Below are 17,494 nucleotides of genomic sequence, written 5' to 3'. Positions count from 1 at the left end.
TAACAGGCACAAAGTTTTGCCAGGAAACTATCCCCCATATCATTACAGCACCACCACCAGTCTAAATTGTTGATCTAAAAGCAACATGGTTCCATTATTTCAAGCTCACGACCAGTTCTTACTCTACCATCTTTTACTCTCCACTTTTACTGAGCCAGTGTGAATAGTTGCCACAGTCTCCTGTTTTTAGCTAACAGAGCATCACCTGAGGTGGTCTTCTGCTCAATTGCACTTTTCCCACTGGTACACTTCTTAAACTGCTATTTTACTTTTAGTTTACGGGCTTCCTCTCTAAAATTGTATGTTTCTATAATTGGTCATATTAACTACTCTTTAATACTGTTAAGCACCTTCCTTCATGTGGTACAAGATGCATTGCCAAGCATAGAGAAAGGCAATGCTCCTTGTAGGTTAAAGTGCTTACAACCAGGTACGTTGAAAAGTGAAATCTAGTGGGTATTACTTGTAAACGTTATGGTTGAAAAGAAGCATATTTTATATAGTTTACATATTTAGTTCAAGTGAGATCACGTTAAAACTTTAATGTATGAAACGGGTACTGAGTATTGATGGAGGGATATATTAAAGCTTAGTCTGAGGAGCTTCTTTTCCTTTGCTTTTGGGAAAAAAAAAAGAAGAGAATCGTGGGAGCGGGGTCAAGCTTTTGGAGGGTCAGGAGTGTTGCTGTGGCATTGCTAGCCTGTGGTACACCTCAACAATCTGTGCTGACTAGCTGCCCAGAACTACTGTGCACTGCAACAGTTTCCCATGGGTCAGATGGTGACTGAGTGCCCAGTTATATCTTCGCTGTGACACATGAAAGAGCCTTTGTGGCTAGAATTGAAAAACACCTTAAGGGTAATTAAAAAAAAAAAAAAAGCTGAAAGAAATTAGATGTTTGCAAGAGGAAGGAGAAACAACCAACAAACCCTAAAATAAAAGGCACCACTGTTGGTTGCTAACATAAAAACCTTCCTTTTTTTAAATTTAGTGTGCCCTTGAGTATTTTTGATACAAAAATGTCTTTGTAAAGTTAGATTAACCTTAATGTGTTGTTCTACGCAACTGAGATAAAATCTGTATAACTCAAAGCTGAATATTTTCTGTCTAGATCACATTTGTAGAACATTGCATGTTTAAAACAAAATAATACGGATATTTATCATGTGCTTTAACACAGCTATGATAAATTTACAACTGACGATACCTATGTTTTTTTTAAAGGTCCCAAATCAGATGATCCTCCCAAGACATGCAACCCTAAGCAGTTTGCCTGTAAGGACCATGTGACCTGTATCTCCAAAGGTTGGCGCTGTGATGGGGAGAAGGACTGTCCAGATGGCTCAGATGAATCGCCAGATATCTGTGAGTACGCCCTCATAAACGGCCAAAACTCTCTACAGGGTTGTGTCCTGTCCAGACCACGGAGAATCATAAATTTTTGCTTGGTCAATGATTCTCTTTTGGTTTTTTTCTTTGACAATAGTCTTTTTTTTTCTTCTTCTTCTTCCCCCCATAGCCACATCTTCCTTTCTGCACATGACAGTATAAATTATCATCTGCAAATGGCTGTACAGAGACAAAAGCACAACACAGAGACAGTTTCATTTGTGCCTGAATAAGGATGTCGTTTTTGCCCTTTCTGCAAAGGACACCGTTTAGCTGAATTATAGCTCTAATTATGCAGCCTTGTTTAGTCTGAACCTCTGGGGTCTGTCCGCTCTCATCTAGGCTCCTTGCAGTCTCTGAGAAGTCTAGGTTCTGGCCACTTCCACTTGCATCTCTCAGGCCATGTGTCCATAAACCATCATGGGTAAAAGCATTCCTTTTGTTTAAATGCAGACACTAATGGTGATTTTTACCATCTGGTCAATGCCACACCTTGCATCTGTCATGCCACAAACACTCTCACCACAAGGATTCTTGCCATAGTCTGGCATGCAAAGACAAGCAACTGACAACAAACATTAAAACCCAGGTCATGGATAGGAACACAACAGAGTATTAACACAGTGGCACCAACTGTTTTATATGGTTCACTGTAACATGATGTTTTCTGTGGCTGTGGCATGTATCTAGTGTTTAATATCATATTAACTGGGAGGGTTGTAATGAGATCTTGCACCATAATAAAACATATTTTCTGCCAAAGTTGGGTCCAATTACTGCCAGCATGTAACTCTGTCTGGTGGAGGGAAGTGCTTTAAGCTTGACCCCATTGTGCATCTTTGCCTGAGACTCTTAATTTGAAGTAAGAAGGGAAGTAGTTCTTCAGTTACCCTACTATATCACTATTGCCAATTTAGCAACTTTGTCGTTGTATTTAGCGTCTTTCCACACCCCTCTAACGACTTCTTTTATCCCCTAAAAAAAGTAACTTTTTCTGTGCTATACTGAAGAAACCTTCACCACTTTTAAGCTGTTTCAAATTGAAATTATCAATCAATTTGTAATCACTGAGAGTTCAATGACTGCTTAACCACTGTGTGCCAACAACGCTAAACTTAGAATCTCCTTGGGGGTTTTCCTATCAATGCTAAAATCTAAAGGGCTGTTTTACATTTTTCTGTACTCGGTTAAAAAAAGAAGTGAGACTGAAAGACAGACAAGACACTAATGAACCGTAAGCACCAGGAGAATTCTGCGATTGTCTAACAAATTGTCCTTAAAGACTCTGAAGTTGGCACTGGCTTCAGTGCTCTCTGTTGGCACTAAACTGCTTTTTCACAATTCAGGTGATTTACATTAATTTATTTGGTGGGTTTTACATTTATTCGTTCATTTCAAAAGATGGCTGTGCATGAACTAAACCTGACTTTCAGTAGAGTGGCTTGTAATTCCCTTTGCAGTGGTAACTGACATGATGGCACTGGTATGAACTGTTATTTATCTGACAAGATGAATAACAGTTTACAAAAATATTGTAATTGGCATCAGCTTCAGATCTCCTTCCTGGGGGTAAAGGAAAAGTCTTTCAGTTTTTATTTGTATTTTTTCACATTTGTACAGAACGCAGACCACATTTGTACATTTGTGACTGCAAAGTATATTGCAAAGAATTTTTGAATTCAGACTTTCAGCAAAAATAATGCTGCGCTCTTCTCTCTTTCTCATGAACCCAACATGATATCTCGTCACACCTCATTAGCTGCATGCATTGTTGCACTGAACAAAAAAGGCATTCATTTACTAAATCCCACATGAAACTAAAAGAAAACAGGGCAGAACATACGCTAAGATAGATCAAATTTCACTGCTTGATATCTACTCTGATTATTGCAAACTGCTAATCTCAGTCACAAAAACTTCCCAAAGTAGAGGCCTTTTAACAAAATTTTGAGAAGGAAATAATCTGTTTGGTTATGTAAATAGCAGCAATCTTAGGCGATTTCATCTATGTGTGCAACACCTAATTCGTTCAGTCAAAGCACATTCATCCAGTTAGTGCCCTTTTATGTTAAGCAGATGAACTGAGTGAGTTTTCCACAGCACTTATGTAATTTAGTGACTCAGACAATGGTGTGATTCATCCTCTGCAGGGAGAAGAGGAAAGCAGTGTTTCACCAGAGCATCAAGATATGTTCTGCTCAATTACACTTTCTCCACTGGTGGACTGCTCTACCTGCTGTTTTCCTTTTAGCTTGATGTTCCTCTCCATCACTGTTGGTTTTTGAGTCAGCCATAATAACTATGCTTTAGTTACTAAAACACCTTGCCTCATATGGCTTACAGTTTATTTGCAAAAATAGACAAAGGTAAAGTGCCTGGTAGGTAAAAGTGCAACCACATTTGGATTTTTATCCACAAATATTAACTTGTTCTATTTATTAAATCTAAGAAGTGTTTGGAATGGCGAGCAGCTGGAGCTAAAGTGAATGAGCCTGAAGAGGCATAAAAAAGAGAGTTAGAAAGTTTGGAGAACTGTTTTGGCTCTGGAGTTTGTTCTTCACGCACATGTAGTTCAGGAAATCTTTTTATGTTCCCTTCTGGTGGAGGGTTTTTTTTTTTGTAAAAATTTTCTAAGTATATATTTGAAAAGAAAACGTCTTATGAGGAAAATCTGACCAAACGTTGCTGTAAGCTGATATCTATTGAGCTGTTACAGTGATTAGTAAGCAGAAATGTTCCTACTTTTCAGGCATCTCTTAGTTTTAGTGTTTTTCATGTGGTAGCTGTGTTTTTTTTTGTTTTTTTTACATTGTTGTTAAACATATTTAAGAAATATTCTTTGGATTATTTTGAGATGTATTTGAGGCATAAATGGGATGATCTTGTAATGTCTATAGTTATGATGGCCGATGAGTTCTGGAGGTAGGAGTTTGTCCTGTAACTTGTGGGTTGCTGGTTCAAACCTCAGTGGCACCTCACTTCTGTCAGAGCAAGATTCAGCTGTGGCTACAGTGTAGCTCACCACCATCAGTGTGTGAATGTGTGTGTGAATCAGTGAACGACTGAATATTGTGTGAAGCACCTTGGAATCTACTGGATTAGAGAAGTACAGGCCATTTACCACTTCTGTTGGTTTCCATACTTCTACATTTTCAAGGAATCTGCTGCGCTTTTTTTTTTGTTTCTGGCATTTAGTATTGTGATTAATTGGCATGTTTTATAGTCTCAAATTGTAAGAAGTGCACTCATCAGGAGAAAAACAGCAACATTACTCAGTAATGGTTTCATTGCTCTACACATTTAAAGACGGTAAAATGCTCCCTGCAGAAAATCTGTTTAAATCTATCTGTATGTACTTTATCTGTGATATTGTCACCAGTTTTTATTTTTAGACCTCTTTCCAAACAAAAGTGAATATTCTACAGAAGGTCTGTAACCTCCAGTGATGAGGTGTGTGTTAAGAAGAATGAGACCAGTGATTTTTGCATCACAACATCAGTAAATAGTGGCAACTTCTTAGTGTTGCATTCATCCATCATTCATCCATCTGTTTCCTCACGTGTTCTGACCTTTGCATTTTTAATATTTAAAGACAGGCCCTTTAGAAACAACAGTCATTAATTCATGGTGAGCATCCGTACTTATGCTCCAAAATGGGCAAAAGTGAATGGAAAAGTCTGTGAATTTGAGCCATTCAAAGTGTGGAAAATGTCCCAACATTTTATTTAATAATTCTTATTTGGGGTATTTGATTATTATGAAAACCTATTTGATCTTAAATGTTGCATTTTTGCACCTTGTTCTGCCGGTGTCTTGCATTGTCAGAAAAGTAAGTCGGTTGTCAATACATCTATTAGGAATGCACTGATATCAATATTTTGAGGAGAAATTGATATCCCGTATTAATATTGCTCTTATGGCTGATAACTGATATATGCCAATATTGGATACATCTCCCTTCCCTTTCAACACCATGAAAAAACAACCACCATCCCTGAAGTTGTTTCTCTCATTCAGTTCAACACCCACAATCCTGCATTGGGTTTTAATTAGCTGTAAGCCATGATCATCAAAAATTACAGAAAAATAACTGAAATATGTCAACTTGTGTATTGACTCTATATGAGTTCTATTTTTTTTTATTGAATTACTGAACTAAGTTAACTTTTCAATTACATATAAAAATTCATTGAGGTGTTAAGGTGTAATTTAGCCACTTCACGCAGAAAGATGAAGCATGGTTGGCATGAAATTTGATAACAGGTTAACACCTGCATGAAGAACATTTACTGTCAGACAAATGTACGAGAATCTGGCCAACAGTCTGGCTTGCCGTCAGCCTTACTCAGTGTCCAACATATTAACAAGCCCACAGTATAAAGATGCTGACATACGCCACCAACATGTCAGCTGCTCATGGGCTGCAGTGCCAGAACTCCACTACAGAAGCAGAAGTCTGTCTTTAGCTCCTCAGCATAATTATAGCTTAGATGAACAGCTTGGAAATGACTGGCAATTAGATCCTCAGACAGTATGGTGCTGAGAAGGATACTTACTTCCCGCAAGAGCTACTAGAAGAGTAGATCAAGGACCCACATGAGAAGAGGATATGCATTTACAGTACCCATACGCTGACGACATCTAAATTTATAAACATTATGAACAAAACACATGGGAGAAACAAACAAAAAAAATAAATAATCAAAGATGATAATTAAGCCAAATTAGGGGAAGTTATGAAGTTTTTATAACAACACTCCAGTCTGAGAGAAAAGGGAATATTGCAAGCAGATTGTTAATAGCACTTTTCTCAAGCATACTTTTCAAACATTCTGAAGAATAAACAAGTCGTCATGTTGGCATCGTGCACCACCTGCAGAGTCAGTCTTTCATTAACAGCCAGGACAGACCGGGGAGGGGGGGAGGGCGGCAATCCCTCACTGGGACAGGAGCTCAGCCAAGCATTGAGAAGACAGGAGGACTCCGCAAACAAAACAGAATAAAAAAGGAAAGAAAATAAAATCCTTTTTCTTTTGTGTCTTTATGTATCAGAAAACTGTTTTTGGTCGTATATAGCAATTAACTTGAATTGGAGATAATGTTATAATTATAGTAGTAGGCACCGCTCGGTTTTCTGACAACATTAACACACGGAATTAAACTGTGGTTTGGTACATGTTGGAACAAAAACCTAAAGAATGGAAATTTTCTTGAAGCTGAATGCCATAAACACAATAATGAATGCAGAACTGTTTTTTTACCCCCTGTTGGACAAAGAAAACTCTTACAGGCAACTGTGTTTTCTGCTACAGCGGTAAAATGTATTTTGATACCTCTGTCAATTATTTTCATGTAATGAAACCAGTAACTGCTGACGACGAAATAAAAATGAAAATGTTTCAGTTTAACGATTGCTCAACATTATTAGATGGGAGCAATGTTATTTCAAGTGATATGTTTCTCCACAGAACTTTAATCCCAGGGCTCAGTGACATTTGAGTATGTTTTTTTGACTTAATGAGTGAAGTTGTGTATTTTGGGAGCATTTTTTTTCATCTAACTCTATGCCTTTTAAACTTGACATTGTAAATTGCCTTTGGCGTTTTCTTTGTCTTTGACTCCCATTAAATTTACATATGGGCACACTACATTGCAATTCAATTTTGTTTATTTATTTTTCATTCCTATGTGTTTAAATTTCTTTAAAAATGTATGCTTTCTTTACCAAAATAATATTTTTTTTAAGCTACCGTAAGCTTCTCAATTTTACATGTGTATGCATTAGAAAAAAAATGTCTGCCTCTTAATAAGTTTGTACCAATATAAAATAGGAAATTAGGGAAATTGCTCTTTTTCTTACAAAAATATTTAAAATTGTAATATGTAGATTGTTTTTATACAGATTGTGGTGAAGACTAATTCCTTTTTTTCATTCATTCATAAAATAATGCAGAAACTATTAACATAGCTATAACAATTTTATTTGGCAAGTATTTTATATCTCAAATATATAGCTAGCAAAATTTACTTTGCAAAAAAAAAAAAAAACAGATAATCTGCTCTCAATTTTTGATACACACATTTTAGTAAAAGATGAATTCTTGTCCCTAAAATTGCAATTTTTGTATATGGAAGGGAAAAATGGTACTTTTATTGCTAAAATTGGAATTTAAGAAGTCAAAAATGCAGAGAATTCATAAATATTTGTTATGGATGGTATTGACTGGAGGTAAAAATGGCAGTCACATTTGTGGTACTCCATAAACAAGCATTTGTGTCCAAGGGGTGCAAGTGATTTATAGGACTTTAGAGTGCTAATATTTGCAGTCTTCTTACTATGAGGAGGAAGCTGTACATTTTTCTTGTTTCTGACATATCAATGTTGACTAAAATCTAGTCCACTGAAAAAAACATATATTTCAGTCATGTGGCCAAAAAAAGAAAATCTTACATTTATTTTGTGGTTGTATGTAAATCTAAAATGTTGAAAAGTTAGTTTATGGGCTTGACTAGTTCTTTCTGTGCTCATTAAAGTCAGAAACAGTCCTAGCAATCCTCTTTAACACAAAGTTACTATTATTTGCCCAGAAGCTTGATGCATTTAGTACTTGTTGATTTTATTAATATGCAAATTAAGTCACATATTTTCCATCAGTGAGGTGTTGTGAACTTCCAAGTACATGGTGAGATGAAAAAGTGGAAAGTGATATGGACATTGCAATAATGGTAAAGACACAGTGGTAAATGAGGGTGAATCATAACTGATATTGTAAGTTAGCAATAACATCACAATTATATGTTTATAAAGAGCAGCCCGACTCCTCGGCTTCCATCCTTTTTTTGCAAAGGCCTGTTGATGTCCCATTCATTTACCTCAGGCCTGATGAAACTGGGAAATAGCTGAAAACAAGCAGGAAATTGACCCCTGACAATCAGAGTTGGGGATCATTGTTTTTGTTGTCTTTCTGCTTTAGCAGATCTGATCTGTGTCTTTTCATTTGTGCTCCTTTAGAAAACAGTCAATTTAAATTGATGACTGTTTAAGCAGCCTCTTCTGAGCGTAACATGCAACAGAGGCCATTCACTCATTTCAATCATCAGGTCAAAAGTTAATGGACATAATTGTTGCCAACTATGACATTTATATCCTCCTCTGTTTGGAGGCATGAGGGAGGGACATTTTAGCAGGTTGGCCTGCTAAGTCTGGTAACATGATTAGTGATTTTTTTTTCCTTTTCTTTTATTCTCACAGCTGTCCCTATTGGTCCTTTTCCATTATTTAAACCTAAGAAAACCTATCAGTCTTGGTGCAGTGGTAGTTCAGAAGAAAGAACAGCGTCTGTCAGTCCAAACGTCTATGGTTCAATTTATGTGTCAAACTGTCTGAAAAGGTAACTGAACCCTGTTTTGCTCTCCTGCTTTCACAGGCATGTCAGCTTCAGTGTGACAGATAAAGAGTGCATTTTAGCAGGTGGTAGTGTGTAGTCTAAGAAGTCATGAGTGAACGTCCAATCTGAATAGGTGAATGCGACTTAATAATGTGAAAAGTGCTTTTGATGATTGGGAAGAGTAGAAGGAAAACATGAATGCAGTCGTTTTCTTTTATTCTAAGCTAATCCTGCTTTTTCAGCTGCAACTCTCTGGAACGTCTCCATTCTCTAAATCAGCTTGTCTTCTTTATTGCCTTACAGAACTAAAGACATTGCTTTTCTTATTGGCTTTTGCAGGTTAGTACAGGTTTAAGTGTTGATTGTAATTTAATTGCTCCCATAAAGAATTAGTCAGATAACATTTTGTTCATTGTTGAATAATAAGTCTTTATGTGCAAAACTTTGGTCAGTCTTTTCTTGCGCTTTCTTACTTTTTAGTGGGTCACCAAAACAAGATCTCGTCATATTGTTTGCTGCAAGTACTTACCGTACTATCTTAATGTTGCAGCTGAGATCAAGATTCATCAAACTAAGGAACTTTTTTCCAGTCTGTTATTGTCCAGTGGTGGTGAATATGTGAATTTCTGCCTTAGTTCCTTGTTTCTAGCTTTCAGGAAAGGTACCCAGCAACAACCTCATCTGCTTTGGCCCATATACTGCAAGGCTCAACCTGTTGTGCCTTCTGAGATGGTATTCCACATACTTAACTGATTCTTTCAGCTACTGATGGCTTTCTTTGTTCTTGAGCCAGTTAGGCCATTCTCATGACCTCTGAATCATGCATTTCATTCATTTTCTGACCATTGTTTGCAAACTTGAGATATGCTGGCATGTGAAAATCCCAGTTGACCAGCAGTTTCTGAAATGCATAAAACAGCACATCTGGCACCAACGACTAGCTATGTTTAAAGTCACCTTGATCTCCTTTTTTTCCAGTGGTGAATCTCAGCTTAAACTTCAAAGAGTCATCCCCATGTCTGGAAGCTTAAGTTCTTTGAGGTTGTGCCACATAATTAGACTGATTGCTATTTTTGTTGGAAAGTCATTTAACAGATTAGCAGTTTGTTTATTTTGAATTTGTCTCCAGCTCTTCTTGTCTAGCATCTAAGGAGTCAGGCACAGAAGAGAAACAAATGTATGCTTTTAGAAACTATTGCAATCCAATTTTAGCTGGTTGTTCTAAACTCTTTCTGCTCTACCAGAACCCAGGAGTCGGGGTTTTTACTTAGGTGCCAATAGGGATCACCTTACTCTTTTACAAGCATAACACTGACTGGTAAAAACATTCAGAGTTTAGTATAAAATCATTTAACACTGCATGCATGGCTTTTAGTAGACAAAGCTCAAACCTTACTTTTTTATAGTAGGACTCTAAAAGATTGGGCTATTTAAAATATTTTCAGTATTTAGCTGCCTTATATGCTCTTTATTCCTTCCTTAATATGTAAAATAACCGAGGCAGCCCTTCTTTCAAAAACATCGACAGAAGAAATTTGAAAATGTTGAAAGCAATAGCTTCAATTTTAAGCCATCCTAACCATCCAGTTCAAGATGTCAAAACTGAGATTTCTGCTCATATCTCTCCCCAGAGCAGTCCCTATGAAAATAGACAAACTCCCTCAGTTTTTATGTCGAGTGAGTCTGTGTGCAATTATGATTCTTGCATGAACCACATTCATTGTGGTCAAGCCAGAGAATAGGAACAGATGTTTGAATAAGCCTTTGCATGTAAGCACTTTCTCCATCTTGAGGACTGCTTGCCACTGAGGAATCTCTTTCAACATCAAAAACACCTTACGCAACAATTGTCTGGGCCTAATTCCTTGTTGGACTTTTATTTTTCTTTTAGCCCTGATTTAGCATTTAAAAAGGACTACAAGGCAGTGGTGGAAATGGATCTCAGTCATGCAAATACACTTCCCTTCTTTCTGCTTGCAGTGTAATCTCTGTCCATTTGCAGAGAAAATGCTGTAACTGATGGTAGTTACCAGCTGTAAATAACAGTACTTATGAGAAGCCATCAGGTGCAGAGCGATTTATCCCTTTGCATTTTAACATTAGTAACTGAGGTTCTGGTTGTTTCACCTCTGATTTTTTTCTAATACAGAAATGAGATGTCTGCTGCAGGACATTTCCTACCAACTATGTGTCATTTTGGTAGCTAACATTTCAAAGTAGCCTTATGTCTGTTCACCATAAACGGAAAAATAGCAACACGCATAATTAAAATGAGGAATGTAATTAAAGTGTCTTCTTTCTTAAGCAGGTGAATTTTGAGTTCTGACTCCAAGAAGCAAGAGCTTGTTTAGAGTTATTTTTACTTGATCAGATCAGGTGTTATAATTTGTCATGTTTTTGAAGTTAGTTGGCCCAAAGTGGAGATCAGACTTTCAAATGAATCAAAATGGGGTGTAATACAAGCTTTGCAGCAGATATTATGCAGTTAAATTGTATGTGGGATTTTTAAATTTTTTTTGTCTCCATTTATTTAAGTATAAATACTTGTACCATCATTTCAGTAAGAAATGGTGGCACAAAGTTTACAAAGAGGCTGATAGAGTCAGACCTGAGATGGTCCTCAAACTGTTTGGGAAAAAGGCCCAGCAAAACTGGAACAAATAATTATGTCTGCAGAGAGGATCTATAGAGATGATATTCGTAAACAGCTGATTCTTCTTCTTATACATAAATGCGCACGCACACCCCCACACACAAATCTGTTCTTACTTGTGCTGGAAAGTAATTTTGAGTGGATATATCTTGGAATGCAGCTTCATAATGAAACTTCGTTACCCCAGGCCAGTGAGACCTAGGGTCATTTAGTGTAACAAAAGCTTAATCTGTAGCATATAGATAGATTTTAAATGCATGCTGATTTGTTGGAACCAGATACTGACTTTTAAATGTACATTTTAAAATATAATTTAAGGAGTTTATCTATGTTGTTGCTTTAGCAGGATCGTTTCCTGAAAAACACTCCCAGACATGTACCTGGTACAATTGGCCCACACACACTCGGGACATGCTGTGTCCTGGGACTGAACTGCTAAAGAGGTCTCTGCAGGAGGCCAGGGGCCTCGCAGCTAGATTATCTGTCCATCACATGCCCTTGATGTCCCTCTAAACTGCAGTCGTGTCCCGCTCCCTGTGACTGGCATGCCTGCGATGGAGTCGAAGCGACTGCTGGGTTTTTAGATTGTTGTGGAGATGTGGGGTGATGTTGAATGGAGGAAAATGGAAAAATGAGCAGATTAGCATTTGGGCTCAGGAGAAAATGGAATTGGCTTTGTTAGACTTAGATCCTCCTTCTGTAAAGAAGTGATGTAGTTGCAAGGGAAACCATGCAGAGGCACGAGGAGCCGGAGAGGCAGTGCATCAGCCGCTCCTCCACAGAGGAAGAAGCAAAGCCCTGTAAATCCCTCCGGTCTGTGGCCCTGAGCCTTCCTCAGCTTCACCAGCCTATAACACACCACAAACACAGGACTTTCTCACGCCATGCAGGCACCACTTCTCCTCCTCTGCTGTCTCCTCCACACCCTGTCTCTTTCTTTCCATCTTTTCTTCCTTCCAGTTTCCTTTTGTGTTCCTTCCCTAAACTACACAAGAAAAACTGACCTCATGTCCATCTTCCTTGTACCTCATGTTGTTATCTCATCCTCTTATCGGCAGGGATGATGTTGTCCTAACTGTCTTTTACTTGATAACTTTTAACACCTGAAAGTGCTTACACTATCACCTGAACTTGATCTCTTTTTGTCAGGTTAAACTTTGTGGTTGTAACATAGTATTTTTTGGATTTTATGTTATGCACTCACACAAAAAGCAGAACAGAAAATCTAAAATATGTTATGTGCATCTGTATTTTGCTGCCTATGTCATATACCTCCAAGTAAAACCCATCCACCTTAAAGTCTATCATCCAAAAGTTGAAAGGAATGATGGCAAAACTGCAAACCTTGTAAAATATGGCCATCCACCTAAACTGACAGGCCGTGCAAGGAGATAATTCATCTAAGAAACAGCCAAGAGATCGGTAGTAGCTCTGAGGGAGCTACTATAACTTATGTGTAACGACATGTCAATCGGACAGCCAAAACTGATGCACTGCACAAATCTAGCCTTTATGGAATAGTGGATAGAAGAAACCATTACTGAAAGAAAGCTGTAGGAACCCACACCCGATGTACCCTGCAAACCATGTGGGGGGCATACAGCCAAATCTACAGTGACATTGTTTCAGATCAAGGCATATTGATGTGTTAGCATGGCCCTGTCATAATCCTGGTTTAAATCCAGTCCAGAATCTGTGGCAAGACCTGAAAATTGATGATCACAGGTGGTGTCTAATTTACGCCAATCATCTATTCTGACTGACGTAAAACTGTAATGCAAATAAGAATGAGCAAAATATTCATTCTGTAGAGACAAACTCCAAAATGCCTTTAATCTGAATCTACAGAAAACATTCGGTTTGCAAACTATTTGTTAAAAACTATGCAATCCCTCCACCACTTTGTGTTGGTCTACTACATAGAATCAAAAAATATCTCAACAAAATACATTTAACCCTATTTATATATATACATACATACATATATATATTTGTGACATTGAACATGTTTAATCTGTTGTGGTATGGGGGTGACCCTGAAATAACTATCTCCTGTGGACAATCTTACAAAGTTTTTGCTGCCATTTTCAAAGCCAGCAGTAGTTTATTAGATTCACTGTCAAGTAACATTCGTGTGCTCAGTTGTGCTTCCCTTCCACCTCAGTGTGTGCAAACATACAACAAGCTGTGGTTACAGCTCTGTCTTTGGTCAAAGTGGCATGCTACATCTGCTGTGCCCCACCTCACACATGAAAGTCAATTCAGCTCGGTGGCCACTTTCATTGTTGCATCTATGCACTGAACATACTGTTGGCCTCAGATATCTGTTTGTAATATAGCATTAAATGTGTAAATGAGTTAATTTGTCTCAGATTACATTCCACTATATCCAGGTGAAGTTATTTATAATTATTGCAACATAATAATTGATATATTTTATATTGTGGCAGAGTGTATTGTATCATCTAATTGGCTGTGCACCACTGCTTCCTTGTTCTGATTTTTGGCACAGCCATTGGGCTTGTTGTGGAGTCTGTTGTATAATGTGATTCCAGAGTGCTGAGAGTTGGTCAGTGGACGGGCCCGGCTGTCAGAATGAATAACATAATAATCGGAGCTGACAGCAGACTGTATTGGAGTCAGTCAGAGGCTCCCATGGAACCCTAGAGCAGAAGGAAACACAGGCTTTTTAAAGTCCAGACAAAGGATCGACAGGGGCTCTAAATTTAAGGCTATTGCATAAGTATATGAGTCCTGAAGGGTGGGGGATGGTTGGATACGAAGCTGGAGGTGTTGAAAGAAGAAGACATCTAAAGAAAAACTGCTTTCACTTTGCCTCATGTTCACATAATAAAATTTGAGTGATGGTTAAAAAAATCTCTTGCATTCAGGTTGTTTCCTTGTTCACATTCTACTGTAAGTTTAGTGTTTAAGTTTTAAGTCTTTACTGGCTACTGAAACTCAGCTCATATTTAAAGTAATAAATGTAAATGGCCTGTTCTTATTCAGCGCTTTATCAAGACCAGAGGACCCCAAAGCGCTTCACACTATTTTCAGTCATTCACTCATTTACGCACACATTCACAAGATGATGTGGGAAAGATTCAAATAAACATTCTCAGTTTTTCTAAATAAGTTTTCCATGCTCATTTTTTTTTGGGGGGGGGCATTGAACTGAATAAGAATAAGTCTTCTTATTCAGTCTTCTGAATAAGAAGTCCTATTCAGATTTTTATCTGGTTTCAATGGCTCTTTATTAAATATAATATATTAAGATACAAGAACAACTTTTAAGATATTTCTGTCCTTCCTGATTTAAGTGGTCAGTATTTTTTATATTTGCTGCTGAGCCGACACCTCTGAGAAATCACTAAAAGATTCTTTTATAAGTTTCTGTTTTAATCTGTCTTCAGCCTCTTACATGAACCATTAACATGGCTAGCATTACCAAAACTCTCGTCTGTGCGTTCCATAATTATGAGGTTTCCAAAAGCTTGCAAACATTTTTGCATCCAGTATGTTCCTTGCCATATCATCACATATGCCAGACTAGGGATTAGGCTAGAGCAAATTTGCTATTTTATGTTCAGCCTTCCTGTTATCTGCTTCATGTTTTGCTCTCTTGCAACCAGAATGAACAATAGATTTGTTTGACAGTTTTCTCCTTAATCTTTGTACTTTTTCAGTTTGTTTGTACAGTTTTCTCCTTGTACTTCCTTTGACTTCACTTTTAAACAAATTGAGTTACCGGAATGGTCTTACATTGGTAACTGTATACACAACAAACTATTGCGATCGATGTGACCTGCTGTAGCTTAAATTTGTTGTGTTTACTTATCAGAAAAGTTCAGCATTGCAGCTGGAGAAGTTGAAGTGCTCTTTTCATAGTTTAATCAAGTCATTTCATGACATAATGTTGATCCCTTCTTTGCAACATATTGATTCTTTGAATGCTCCTCATGATCTGGAGGATGATTTGAATCACTTTGTTTTTTTGTCAGTTTGTTTGAAACAGTTAAATAATTAAACAACCTGTTTGCAAGCTATTTAATTGTAAACCGTAATGGTTATTGCTATAATAACATTTGTATGCTTGTTTATTTGGCCTTCTAGTTGGGCAGGTGGGTGGTTTGGTTGTGGTTGTGGGAACTATAACTTATACATTGGATCAGCCAATTTGTTGATGCAAATCTATATATTATAGCAAAATTATCTAGCTAAAATGAGAAACAATTTAATGAAGACTTTTAAAAGTCTTTATAAAATATATAAAATGTAAACATGCTGAGCTGAGTAATTTAGTTGTCCTGCTTCTCAGATGCCCTATAGAAACATAGGAGTGTGTGAATGAGCAGCTTTTGTTGTCACATTTATATTAAGTTATTTTTCAGCGTCTCCACGTAGGAGGAACCTTAATCCCTGATTCGGTGTAAAAGAATGAGCCGTTAGAACATTCAGTGCTCAACACATCCCAGTTTGTGAAATAAGCCTACACATTTTAAAGCTTGGAGAGACACAAATTCTCGCAGCTAATGTCACTTGGATGACTTTCAGTCTCACTTATCTTAATATACTTCCCTAAAAACTGTTGACAGATGCTAAACCCTTGGCAGGATTTAGTTTTTTCTTAGCATTTGCCGTTTATGTAAAAATCCCCATGTTGGCACTTTATTGAATGTAAATGAGGTTGGCTTAGAGACACAGGCTGCTAATATGCTAACATCCCTTTTTTCCCATAATCCAGATGCATTAGAAGTTCATTCTCTCTTCCAGTGTGATACATTTTTCACAAAGAGTCTTGTGATGCAATCGTCTTCTTAAGCTCAAGTTAAAAACAGTTGTTCTAACAGTTAGCATTTGTGGTCTGTGAGGTAACTATGGATAAGGAAGATAGTATCGGCCTCAAAACACAATTTATCATTCTTTCTAATTTCTTGTAATAATATTCATGTATGGAGTGACCGGCCTACCAGAATTACACTGCATACATCAACAACTCATCCAAGAAGTCACAAGGGAACTCGACATAATTTGAAGCACCGCATCCATGGCAAAAGTCGCAGCTGCCCAAATACAGCATGAGACTTGCACCCAAAAAAACCTTTTAAAATCCTCAAGATGTTTTGGAACAAAATTCAGTAGACTGATGAGACAAAAGTTGAACTTCTTTAAAGTGTGTTTTTTGTTACATCTAAACTAAAAGTAATACTGCATTTCAGAATAAGATCTTTTGTGGTAATGTGATAATCTGGGGATGCTGCACTGCCAAACGATCTGTAGGACTTGCTGTAATGTGAGATCTTAAATTCTGTCACAAAATCCAGAACTGGACATCAGCTTGTGATCTTAAGTTTAAGCCCACTTGAGTTAAGCAGCAGGTTGGTGGTCTGAAGCAGAGAGCACCTTTAAAAGGCTCAAAAGTATATAAGTATCTAAACATAAATTGAACTGATGCTGTGATTTGACCTTGATCAGGACATTCATGGTGACAAAACCCTCAACTGCGACTGAATTAAGGCAATTCTGCAGAGTTGTCCAAACATCTACACAGTGATGTGAAAAATTAATTAATTGGCAGTCTTTTCTACCATTGATTTTGTATTTACTTAGGTTACCTTTATCTAATATTAGAATGTCTTTTTCAGATATGAAACTTATAGATGTGGCAAGAAAACTAAATAAATCTGTTTGGTTTGTTACTGTCGGAACACATACAGTACAGACCAAAAGTTTGGACACACCTTTTAATTCAATGAGTTTCCTTTATTTTCACGACTATTGACATTGTAGATTCACACTGAAGGCATCAAAACTATGACTAACACATGTGGAAATATGCACTAAACAAAAAAGTGTAAAACAACTGAAAATAGCCCTTATATTCTAGTTTCTTCAAAGTAGCAACCTTTTGCAGTGATTACTGCTTTGTACACACTCTGCATTTTCTTGATGAGCTTCAAGAGGTAGTCACCTGAAATGGTTTTCACTTCATAGGTGCCCTGTTAGGTTAATAAGTGGGATTTCTTGCCTTATAGTCATGAAAATAAAGAAAACTCATTGAATT

The 17,494-nt window shown here is 37.3% G+C and overlaps 1 protein-coding gene across 2 annotated transcripts in view; it reads left to right on the top strand.

Annotated features, from left to right (window-relative positions):
* The window catches only part of lrp1ab (low density lipoprotein receptor-related protein 1Ab), a 94,409-nt gene that overhangs the window by 12,323 nt on the left and 64,592 nt on the right, over window positions 1-17,494 (top strand). For both annotated transcript variants that reach the window (XM_028015730.1, XM_028015738.1), the window contains exon 2: window positions 1,225-1,365. In XM_028015730.1, coding sequence (XP_027871531.1) covers window positions 1,225-1,365 — 141 coding nt within the window. The remainder of the gene's footprint in view (window positions 1-1,224; window positions 1,366-17,494) is intronic.

This window comes from Xiphophorus couchianus, chromosome 1 (assembly GCF_001444195.1).
Source record: "Xiphophorus couchianus chromosome 1, X_couchianus-1.0, whole genome shotgun sequence".
NCBI classification, from domain to species: Eukaryota; Metazoa; Chordata; class Actinopteri; order Cyprinodontiformes; family Poeciliidae; genus Xiphophorus; species Xiphophorus couchianus.
This window is presented reverse-complemented; position numbering and strand designations above follow the sequence as displayed.